This window comes from Aspergillus tubingensis, assembly GCF_013340325.1.
Source record: "Aspergillus tubingensis WU-2223L DNA, scaffold_3, whole genome shotgun sequence".
NCBI classification, from domain to species: Eukaryota; Fungi; Ascomycota; class Eurotiomycetes; order Eurotiales; family Aspergillaceae; genus Aspergillus; species Aspergillus tubingensis.
Genome location: NW_023336277.1, coordinates 2,712,588 through 2,723,796, shown reverse-complemented (window position 1 = coordinate 2,723,796; position 11,209 = coordinate 2,712,588). Strand labels below are relative to the sequence as shown.

General features: G+C 51.7%; 6 protein-coding genes across 6 annotated transcripts; 2 read left to right on the top strand and 4 right to left on the bottom strand.

Annotated features, from left to right (window-relative positions):
• Nucleotides 1–207: 207 nt before the first annotated feature.
• Nucleotides 208–1,619, bottom strand: AtWU_02018 (CCDC90 family protein; the record flags this gene model as incomplete). The annotated part of the gene is made up of 2 exons (XM_035497132.1): nucleotides 208–407; nucleotides 470–1,619. 2 exons carry the CDS (start codon nucleotides 1,617–1,619, stop codon nucleotides 208–210), a joined length of 1,350 nt encoding a protein of 449 aa, XP_035353025.1.
• Nucleotides 1,620–1,945: 326 nt separating this feature from the next.
• On the bottom strand, nucleotides 1,946–4,448 carry AtWU_02017 (uncharacterized protein; the record flags this gene model as incomplete). Its single annotated transcript, XM_035497131.1, has 3 exons — nucleotides 1,946–4,017; nucleotides 4,074–4,243; nucleotides 4,306–4,448. The coding sequence occupies 3 exons, from the start codon at nucleotides 4,446–4,448 to the stop codon at nucleotides 1,946–1,948; spliced, it is 2,385 nt and encodes a 794-aa protein (XP_035353024.1).
• A 301-nt stretch (nucleotides 4,449–4,749) lies between these two features.
• On the top strand, nucleotides 4,750–6,073 carry cdc123 (cell proliferation protein CDC123; the record flags this gene model as incomplete). The annotated part of the gene is made up of 2 exons (XM_035497130.1): nucleotides 4,750–4,880; nucleotides 4,945–6,073. The coding sequence occupies 2 exons, from the start codon at nucleotides 4,750–4,752 to the stop codon at nucleotides 6,071–6,073; spliced, it is 1,260 nt and encodes a 419-aa protein (XP_035353023.1).
• Nucleotides 6,074–6,279: 206 nt separating this feature from the next.
• Nucleotides 6,280–7,181, bottom strand: AtWU_02015 (dodecenoyl-CoA isomerase; the record flags this gene model as incomplete). The annotated part of the gene is made up of 2 exons (XM_035497129.1): nucleotides 6,280–6,916; nucleotides 6,985–7,181. The coding sequence occupies 2 exons, from the start codon at nucleotides 7,179–7,181 to the stop codon at nucleotides 6,280–6,282; spliced, it is 834 nt and encodes a 277-aa protein (XP_035353022.1).
• Nucleotides 7,182–7,897: 716 nt separating this feature from the next.
• AtWU_02014 (uncharacterized protein) lies at nucleotides 7,898–8,276 on the top strand (the record flags this gene model as incomplete). The annotated part of the gene is made up of 2 exons (XM_035497128.1): nucleotides 7,898–7,948; nucleotides 8,019–8,276. The coding sequence occupies 2 exons, from the start codon at nucleotides 7,898–7,900 to the stop codon at nucleotides 8,274–8,276; spliced, it is 309 nt and encodes a 102-aa protein (XP_035353021.1).
• A 1,039-nt stretch (nucleotides 8,277–9,315) lies between these two features.
• AtWU_02013 (serine palmitoyltransferase small subunit family protein) lies at nucleotides 9,316–9,779 on the bottom strand (the record flags this gene model as incomplete). The annotated part of the gene is made up of 2 exons (XM_035497127.1): nucleotides 9,316–9,560; nucleotides 9,665–9,779. The coding sequence occupies 2 exons, from the start codon at nucleotides 9,777–9,779 to the stop codon at nucleotides 9,316–9,318; spliced, it is 360 nt and encodes a 119-aa protein (XP_035353020.1).
• Between the last annotated feature and the right edge of the window lie 1,430 nt (nucleotides 9,780–11,209).

Here is an 11,209-nt window from a genome sequence, read left to right as displayed (position 1 = left end):
CGTAGGGGTATCGAGATGTCTCACCAACCAAACCAGGAGGGAGATAAATCAATGTGAATGTGGGGCTAAGAAAGCAAAAGAAGAAGATCTATAGCTGATATGGGAATGAATGATATACAGGATAAGTAGGACATGGATGATTTGGTTGTTGTTGTACAGTCGAGAATATTTGATAAGAGAATGTATAAAAGGAGGGTAGATGAAAGCTCAGCCAAGGGACTCTCCGAGATGAACCCCGGGGACTGGCGCCGACTTGGGCCGGAGAGGATCCTGGGCGGCGGCGACAGCTGCTGCTCCGGCCTCCTTAGTTCCGCCCTTGGTCGGGAGTTCTTGTTCTTTCTTTTTCTTGTCCGCGCTCTCCTGCGCCTTGCGGACGGAGTAGTATTTCAGGAAGCAGATGATCATGACTGTACGAGATTAGTATTGAACTTGAGGGGGAAGTGTAAGGAGGGTATAGAATGTGACTCACAGGCACTAGTGGCGACGGCCATAGCAGCTCTCCTTGTTAGAATCCAGCGCAGACCCTCGATTTCGCTCTTGCCGTCACTGTTCAGGGAGACAGTGATTTTGTAATTGAGTTCTTGTACGGAGGTGTCGATGCTCCGCTGTTGTTCGCGGGTCGTCATCTTGTGGTCGTTGAACATTCCCTTGATGTCGTCTTTCAGACCTGCCAGTTCCTGGTTCAAGCGTTGAGATAGAATGTCGGACTCGTGTTGTAGTTGTGTTCGGGAGGTCCGCTGTCGCTGCATTTCGGAGTTTCTGGCTGTCTGTAGGGAGGATTGGAGTTCCGAGCAAGCGGCTTTGAAAAGGTAGGATTCGTTCTCCACGTCCGACTTGGAGGTCAAGCTTTGGCGTGCAAGATCGAGGTTACTGTGTAGGATGGTCCGGACTGCCTTCATGATGGTGACGGACTGTTCTTCGGAGAATCCACCGGTGGAGAGGTCGCGAACGAGCGAGAATGTGTCGAAGTGATGAACGTAAGGGGCTGGGGCGAGGTTCGGGTGGTTGTTTTCTGAGGCGGGTCCGCCGGTTGTGGTCAGGTAGGAGGAAGGAGATGGCATGTGAAGGACACCCTCGAGAGGGTTCTGGTTGAGCGGGTGGTGAAGATGGATGGGTTCGTCCGTGGGTCTTTCGTTTGATATAGCGTTGACCTCATCGGCATCACGGGCATCGAGTATGGGTTCGGAGTCTTCACGGGGCTCTTGTTCTTGTGCGGATTTCTCCTCGTCTAGCAGTTCTGTGTCTGCGGAGGTGAATTTGTCTTGTTGCGAATGTGATGAGGCCTCTGAGGTGGTTTCGGTGTCCTTTGGCTGTGATTGCGCTGGTGGGGCTTGATTCGGAGACGAGGCAGCGTTGCTGTCCTTGTCTTTCTCGGACGGGGTATTGGTGGGCTGTTGACGAGGTGGTTCGTCTTTCGGTTTAGACGGCGGTGGTAGATTTGCTTCTGCAGCAGGCCCGTATCGTCGATGATAGGTTTCTTGAGTGCGTCGTGGACTGGTGTGGAAGGGAGCGTGCTGGTTGCGGGATGTAAGGCGAAGAGAGCGGTAGGTATGGGGTTCGCAGGATCGAACTGCGCGCATCAGGTTTGGGTAAAGGAATGGAAGCCTTGGGGCCGCCATGGTTGCCGCGTTGACAGGAGATTGAGGGGAGATGAGGGAGAAGGTGCGAGGACAAGAGGTGCAACAAGACAAGGCAGCCGGTCAGGAGAGAAGAGGGAGATGAACGATGAACGCATCTCGTTTTCCCGCGGCCAAGTCGGCGTCACCGCCGGAAACGTGACGTGGGCGGTGAGTAACCCCCGCGGCCGCTAGGCCCCATGAGGAAGTTTATACATACGCGCGCTCATTGGCCGGTCACAGGAGGTATGAAGGTGGTATGAACTGCATTGTCCGATGATGATATGCTTATGATTTATATACATTGTTTCATGCTAATGGCAGCCTGCTTAGTGCTCAGCTCCCACAGTCAAGAGCCCAAATAATAGCTGGGTCCGTGTCCAGTACTCGTGCGCAGCGTTCTCTAGCTTCTTCGTTGCCTTCTCAGGCAAGTCGAGGCTGCTGCGAAGTGTATCCAACACTTCTGCCAATTGGCTGCGTTCAGAGTCTCGAATCGCAAATGCATCATTCAGGTATACGGTGTCGAAGTAAAGCTGGATCCTTCGGTCCTTTATATCATCGGCATCGTCGGATTTGGTGCTTTCGGGTTTCGGTTTCGCCGGCTCGCCATTCTCGCCATTCTCGCCGTTCTGTGCCGGTTCTGTCTCTTCCTCATCATGCGAGGCAGGCTTCTTGCTGCCCTCTATTTCGGCAGGTGAGTTGAGCTTCTCAATGGAGGATGTGACAGACTCCGAGAGTCCCTTGGTCATGGAAGATTTTAGCGTCTGCGTCGTGGAAACATCCCAAAGTCCAGCGCCGTACTGATCCATAGATCGCACAAGTTTACGCAGGAATTTGAACGACGATGGTGTCGGTTGGACAGGGATTTCAGGATCACCCTCCCAAAGCGTGCGACCTGGCACTTTTCCAGACTTCGATTTCGAAGTAGCCGGAGACTTCCAGGGGCCTGTGCGGCTGATTATGTCTGTAGCAAGGATTCTCTGCAAATCCGGCACGATACTTTGGGACAGTGCATAATCGCTCGCAATGAACTGGACAGGCAGATCTCTTCGAGCCAGTCGGATAGTCTTCAGCATAAAAGCGGCCTCGCCGCTTTGTCCCTGCTTTTCGAGGGTTTGAAAGGTTGTGCTGAGCGAACTTTGGAGTGTGTCGAATGCTTCTCCAATTGCCACCTGAAGGGCTTCACGGAGCAGTCGTGGATCGTCGTCGTTCAACATGGCAGAGACATCAATATCGAGATCCTCGTCCTCACCTTCATCCAGGACGTCGGACCAACGTACTTGCCGTAGGCCGTCGATAGACTCCCTGGACTCTTCAATGACAGACAACCATCCCTGGTATTTCCCCAGGACAGCGGATACGTCATCATCACGCCCCAGGAGTCTGTCCGTGACAGCTTGCTTGAATGCAGCAGAGCCATTGGAATAGTCATGTGAAATCAAATCCTCGCCCCAAAGTGACTGCGAAGCCGTGTGGGCTCTGTCACCCCAATTCGACACTGCAGAGGCGACACCTTGACCAAATAGGTCCAATGTCTTGGCTTGTTCTGACAGAATAATCCTAAGTCGATCATTGAAAACTGACCTAATTCCTTCCAGAACTTGTAACGATGAATGGGTGGGTGTCGAGCTTCGGGAAGATAGCCAGAGCTCCAATGTTTGCTTGCGTAATGAGAGAAGCTTCGAGAAGTCTACCCAGTTTGTAAGGGTGCCCCGGCATCCACTTAGGAATTTGTCGAAAGCCGGTTTCGACCATTGTTTAATCGTCTTCTCGGCGTCCGACTTTGATAGCTCACTGAGCTTGATCCATGGTGTGAAGTTGTTAACATCTGCAGCAACCCAGCGTCCCAGAACACCGAGGTCTAGGTCGTCCAAATTCCGTACTTCAGGGTCTGTCAGCAGAGGCCGTGCTTTCAGCTTGCTCAGGACATCTGACAATCGACGAGATAGCAGGATCTTAGAAGTCTGGAGTGTCCGAACATATAGCCGTAAGCTGCTCAGAACATTCTCGCCTGACGGGTCGACAAGCTCCAGCTGGCTTCCAATGCCATCTAAGCGAACCCGGTGAAAGTAGCGGATGGCGTCATCCGATGAAGAGCTAGTTGTAAGACAATATGCCGCCAAAGCCTCAATAATCTCGTCAGCCGTATATTTAGCAGACGTGAGCCGCTTTCCAAGCCTCCTCAATAAACTTCTTTGGAGGGATGCTAATTGATTGCGTAGGTCCTCCACAAATGGTGGCACCGTCGCCTGCTGGGAGAGAGTCTTGTGTAAAAGACGAGAGATGACCATAAGCTTGGCCACAAGCAAGACGGAGCCGCGTCGACGCAGAAGCTTAGAGATTGACGATGCGCAGCGATGAAGTAAACCCAGTTGCCCTCCGAGCGCTCGTTTCGCGGCATCTATTTCCCATCAGCTGTTGGTTATAGACCCAAGCCACGATCACACTATACCATACCTTCATCATGACTATCCTCCTTTATCTGGTTGTAATGCGTGTACATCTTCTCCATCAGGCGTGGATTGCATCTTCGTCCTATGTCGGCCAGCGTCGAATCCACATCCTCCATTTCGCGATTCATCGACACGATCGTCTCAGCAGTACCAATGAGTTCTCGGTATCTCGTACTAGATGCGCCAGATTTCATTAGTCCTTCCTATAGTAAATTAGGGTGTCGGCCTTCACATACCCGACAAGAGCCCTGAGCTTCTCCTTATTGCTTGCGATGTCCCGGCGCAGCTCCTGCTCCACGCGGCGCACAGTAGGAATTGGGTAGTGAAATGCATCTTGCCAGGATTTCAATGACTGCGGATCCGGACCATCGGACGCCATGGTGAAGGGAAAGGACGCTGGCGGGACAAGCGAACAATGCAGGGCATCAATGCCAGCCGGAGCACTACCTGGAATGATGCTACGCAACCCGTAATCACTGGATGACGATCCATTGTGCCTGAGGCAGCACGTGGCTTCAATACGGTACGGTCATGGCTGTATCAACCATACTATTTCGGGTAAGTGACTTGAGTCATCCCCAAAAAAGAAAAAGACCCCGCGGACTTTGCGATCGACGAGATAACTTTTATCTCCATCTTCACCATCACAATCTTCCGAACTTGTGGCGCATACAACCAATATGCCTCATATTGACCCAGAGGCGCCAGCTCCGGCGGCCGAAGCTTCTACTGAGCAATTAACAAGACTGCCTTTCCCTCCAGTCACTTATTCTCACATCTTACACTGCTCTTATCACCACTGGCAGCCTCGGTATGTCCCCGATATAACCCCTCTATACATGAACGAAGATTCTAATCAGACAACGCCCTCGCAGATACCGCACACTTGTCCCCAAGTCCCGTGCTATCCGTCTCACTGCCCCCTTCGTTAACTACCTCCGAGCGGACGGTATCGTCCTGCCACCCGAAGCTGCCCCGCCAACAGACGACGACGACCTCGACACATTCTCCGATGATGGCGCAGACGAGGAGCCCGATCCATCACTCGAATGGCCTGAAATCCACGCCCAAATCAAATCTACAATCACCGAATACGGCGGTAAAGTGACACCGAAGCTGAACTGGAGTGCGCCCAAAGATGCAACCTGGATGTCCGCCACCAACGACACGCAATGTCGCACAGCCAACGATATCTACCTCCTCCTGAAAAGCAGTGACTTCATCAGCCATGACCTGGAACACCCATTTGACGACTGCGTTCCTGACACCACCACCACTGACGACTCTTCCTCCTCAACACCCCCCGAAATCCCCTACTACCTCGTCCTCCGCAAATACGTCAACTTCAACCCATCGCTCGAGTTCCGGTGCTTCGTGCGCAACAGAGTCCTCCTGTGCATGTGCCAACGCGATCAGAACCACTTCGACTTCCTCTTCCCCATGCGGGACTCCCTCCGGTCTCGGATCCAGACGTTCTTCGATGAAAAGCTGAAGGATACGTTCACGGATCCTAACTTTGTGTTTGATGTCTATATCCCGCCGCCGCATGATAGGGTGTGGCTTATCGATATCAACCCATGGGCGGAGAGGACCGATTCGCTGCTGTTTAGTTGGATGGAGATTCTGCACATGAAGGATCCCGTGGGTATCCGGGAAGAAGACGACAACGGGGAAGAGCAATTCGTGCGGCTTTCTCTGAATGCCAATGGTGATCTGGAACCAGTTGCTGGTCCAGATGAAGAGTCCGAATCCGAGTCTGAGTCTGCGTCCGAAGACGAGAACGCAGATGATGCGCCATTGTTCCCGGAGTTCCGGCTCATCAAGCGCGATGACCCGGAGGCGTATGCGTTCACGACCCCGCAGTACTCAGCTCACAAGCTGCCGAAGGAGGTGGTCGACGCTTCTATTTCCGGTCCTGGAGGCATGAGCGAGTTCCTAGGAAAGTGGCAGGACATTCTGGCGAAGCAGGCCCAGGAGTCCGACTCGGACAATGAAGCCCAATAGAGGACCCAACCATACATCGCATGTATACTTAGTTACGAACATACCAAAGAGCGCAGCTCAGCTCAGCATAATAAGGCGGCGTTAGGACTAGCGGGACCACAAAAACCGAATACTAAAAGTGATGCATTAACCTTCACCTCTCTACCATCTATGCCCTATATACTACTACCACTACTATATACCCCCTCACTCAGTCACCCAGTCACTCACAACTTATGCTTCTTCTCCCCACTCGCCACCCTCCTAAACTCCTCCTGCGGTACACCACTCAAAAACCTTTCAAGCCCGCCAAAAACCTCCAACCCATTCTGACGATCCAACACCTCCCTCTCAGGCCGTCTAATCAACTCCTTAATCTTCAGCAAACTATCCTGATTCAAATGCAACCCCAACCTCTCCTCGACCTCCTGCAACACCAACCCCAGGAACCCCTCACTATCATCACTCTTCCCACTCGGCGCCGTAAACACCTTATTCACGAACCCCGTGGCCACCAACTCCTCACACGTAATCCGCTTACTCATAATAAGCGCCTCGTTGGCCTTCGCGATGCCCAACCGTTCCACAAACGCCCGCGACGACCCACCCTCCGCGACGAGACCCAGCGAGGCGAACGGCGTGAGGAGGAAGGTGTGCGGCGCGGCGTAGATGAAGTCCGCGAGGGCGATGAGGGCCGCGGAGAGTCCGACGGCGGGGCCGTTGAGTGCCGCGATGAGGATCTTTGAGTGGTGCGCGAACGTGTGTGTGATGTCGTAGTTGTTTATTACGAACGATCGGGCGAGTTCTCGTCGTGCGGAGGTGCCGAGGCCGCCGCCGGGGCGGGTGGAGTTTACGTCCGCGCCGCTGGAGATGGAGGGCATTAGTTTCGATGCAGTTGGGGAAGGGAGGGGGAAGGGAGGGGCGAGACTCACGCGGAGAAGTAACGTCCTGAGCCCGTGAGAATGGTGATGTAGATGTCATCGCGCTTGTCTACTTCGCGGAGACGTTCGCCGAGGAGGTAGTAGAGATCTGCGTCTAGGGCATTGAGTTTCTTGGGCCGGTTGAGGGTGATTATTGCCAGGCGGCCTTGGTATGTGAGTGTGATAGGGTCTTCGGTGGTGGTAGCCATGTTGGAGATCGGGGTGGTTCGTGTGCTGTGCTGTCACAGAGAAGAGTGTGTAAATAGTAGGAGATAGGGGTTACGCTAGGTATAGAACTTGTTGGATAGTGACTATCGGAGACCCGGAGGGTTTAAAGCCGCTTCAAAAGAAAGAAACAAGGAGATGCTGTGTAACCTTCTCTAAGTGCACACTTGCAAGGTCAGATGGAAGTATTCGGCGACTGACATTTCTAGATAAAAAGCAATTCCAGGAAACCCTCGAGTCTTATTAGTCCCTGGTAATATGGAGTCTACTAACGGGGATCTGCTAACCTCCTCCATCCAACGCCTATGCGGGGAAACCCACGGACCGAGGCTTAGGAGCCTCGGCCCACGGCAGGCCGCGAAGTCGAGTCGAGTCCTGCTGAGTAATTCACATCACCTGACTTGCACGGCACGTGGGAAATATTTGCTCTGTTTGCAATACATGGTCCGGCATGGCATAGTCAGAAGCTCCGTGATAATAATCCGTCCGTACTTAGTATCGGAAACGATCAGCCCAGATTAATTTGTTTCGTCGGTGGACGGATCAGGAAGGATACCGCAACTCTATACCTCGACATTAGCATAGTTTACTCTTTTGCTCCCCTCATATACAACCACATCAAGGAGAATCAAAGATTAAAGACACACTCACTCACTCACCACCCGTCCATCCATCCCACCACCAACAGCAACAGCCCACCATGTCCTCCATTCTCCGCAGACTCCAGGGAGGCAACCTCGAGGTGTTCAAGGTATGCACAGCACCAATTTCTCACTCATTCCATGCCCAGTGGAAGAGCAGCAGAGTCTAATCCCATCTAGTTCGGCATGTACATCATCTTCCCCATCGGATGGATGTATTACTTCGGCACGAATCTCGATGACCGCTTCAGCGTCCCCGGCTTCTGGCCCACCACCGAGCAATCGCACAAGATCCCCCTCGAGAAAGAAGAGATTGATCGTGAATTGTCGCGCATGCGCATGTTGGATGCGGTCAAGCGGGAGAAGCGACAGCAGCGCGCGGCGTTGGAGGCTGAGGCTCAGGCTCAGGCTCAGGCGGCATCTTCGAATGCGGAGTAAAAAATGGACTACGAGAATTCAATGATGGGTGCGGTGCGGCGCGGGTGTGGTTGTGGTTGATATATAAGGGGTTATCGGTGATTGTCTACACAGACTATGGATTTGGGGTGGGATAAGTATCTGTCTAAGCGGGGGGAATACACTGGCGGATCTGTTCGGAACCGGCATATATGTATACTTTTATATGCGTACCGCACATTTCCTATGTGTGTGTATGTGCGACGAAGGTGAAAATGGGGGCTATGTTGCACGGTGTCCTACTCCCGTACCTACGATTGGGGGGGGGGGCTCTTTTTCTGGTTTTGTATAACACTCTTCTCTGAGCATGGCGGGAGTTGCATTTGGTTGATTGATGGGCTTGATGATTGGATTGGGTATATTTGTGTTTATATTGTTTTACTTCAACTTATATGTACTTCTATCTGGCGCAATGTCAAAGCAAAAGTTTCTGCTCGGCTGAGCATATTGGTGCAAGAAATCGTGGCATTCCAAAGCATTCGGTGCTACCTCCGGCGTTACTGTCGTGCTCCGTACAGAATTAAAAATTTATATGTTAGAAAATGTGCAGTCCGTGGATCTCCAGCGTCCAGTCGCGCAAAGTAACACGAGCAACCAAAGTATGTGATCGTAACAATGATTTGCCTCGATACGGTATAAACAATATGCGTGAGGCAGAGTATGAACCAGGGGAGGAAACAAAACGAAGATGATGAAACTCCTAGGATGCGCCGGCCCGCTCAGAACAGTATCGCTCAAACTCCATGAAACAACTTCACAACGCCGATAGGAACCGTTCGGTGGAGGAGCAGTGCGGTGAATCGTGAAATGCTGATGCAATCCATGCTCGAGGACAAGAGAGGCATGCGGTCATAGAGGATAATTAGTGGCAGCCAGTATGCGGATACGAATAGCGAAATGCAAGAAAAGTCCCGATGGTATCACAAGGAGAAACAGAGAAGCCAGATGACCCAATCCAGCAGCCCACAATCGTCACCAACACCGAGAATCCAACCCGTATTGTTACTGTGGCGGGGGGATATCACAGTTCGGCGATTGGGGCAGTGGCCGTCGCAGCAGCATTCTTGGCCGTCTCGTACATCACTTCCAAAGTCTGGGTACCGGTCTCGCGGAATACGGAGCTGATCGATGGAAGGCTCGCAGAGATAAACGGACGTTCGCCAGCCCAGTAGTAGTAAAGGTGGCTATAGATGGATCGGATGTGGTCGGGAAGGTAGACATAAATGCCGGTTACGATCATTGAGAGGAGAGTGAGGAGAAGGGAATCTAGAACGTTCCCCGTTAGTACCATGCGGCTTTAATGCAAGAAAAATGCAATCTCGAAACTTGAGGGGGGGGGGGGGCGCTCAATGTCAACCAGGTGAACATACTAAAAATGAACTTTTCGGTAGGCGTAAGCATGTACACGGCGAAGGTCACCTCATATTGATATATCTTCAAGCGCACCCAGCGCATAAAGGAGTTCAGGATCCAGAAGAGAGACATGGTGGGAGGGTGGCGGGTTGTGAAAGGATTGAACGAAAGGGGGACCGGCGGCGAGCCAGGAGAAGGTCAAAGAAAGTGAAGAAGCGGAGAAAAGCGCGGAATACGAGGGTGATGAGGGGTGGAATTAGCTCCTGCCCCGGAAAGTCCTTAAGAGTATTATCGCAGTCGCCCACTGAGGTTGAAGTAATTGGTCCCGGCGCGCTGGGGAAGGGAGGAGGAAAAGTAGTAGGAAGACGGAGATAATTTTGTTGAAGTTCAACTAGGCTTCCATGATCTGTCCAGTCGGTTTGCTGATGGAGGAAAAGATAAAGTACTAAGCCGGCAGGTCACAGAGGGGAAAAAAGAAAATAAGTAATAGAATAATTAAAAAAAAAAGAAAAGAAAAAAAGAAATAATACTATCAAGGTGTGGGTTGATCGACAAAGAGCTGATCAATTCCAGTCGGTGAAAGGGACAGAAAGTAAGAGGGAGAAATTTGGCAGGAGGCTGTGATGGTTGAGAGAAAAGTAGAAGAGTAAATTAGCCCCCTCAATGTAAAAGAAGCTCAGATTAAGTCCAGGGGAACAGGAATGGGGGAAAAAAGTAGGTAGGATGGCCACCCCAACTAAGAATAGCTTCACAGCCGGACGGAACAGATAGTCATATAATTTAAAGTCATGAAGAACGAATACGAATTCAGATAACTAGAGAGTTAGACCGGCGCCCCCGTCAAGTCCATGCTTGCGATCTGGACACTGTTTCAAATCGGCCGCCGAGACTAAGTCAAAATCAAATCCACCGCCACGGGAGAGAAGCAAACCAAAAGGTCCACTTCCCTCTCCCCTCAGGGTCCAGCCGAAGGATTGCAGCGTGCAAAGTTTCAGACTCTCATCCAGTTCACTGGAAACAAATGCCTACCCTGCCTGTCTTTGCCCTTCATGGGGAGGATTTTCCCGCGCGATCTGACACTGATTGGCGTGCGACGATGGCTGTCGTCCGCGCATCCACTGGGCGGCGTACGTCACCCTCTCCGCTTGGCCAATTTTCCCCAGGCCTATCAATTACTTTGTAGATTCAGGGTGAGAAAGAGGTGAGACAAATCCAATCCCAATCCTCCATATTGTTTGGAAACCAGAGAATCAGTTCCGATGGAAGAAGAGGTGAACCGCAGTTGGAGTACGGAGTTGATAGTAGTAAGTAGGGCAATAGGAAAAACCAACTAGAAGAGTTATCTGGTGTGGTGCGAGACTAACTGTCTTAGTCACCGACCAGTGAATGGTAAATTATGGTATGGTATTGTAACACGGGTCCAGATCCAGTGATGATTTCTTGCCCATCCCGGCAGTACTACTAAGTAGTACTTAGCAGCAGCAGCAGCACTCCGTACGTCGCCGCCAATTACACCAGCCAGCTTCATGTAATACTAATCAAGCAATAATAGAGTACTCCAG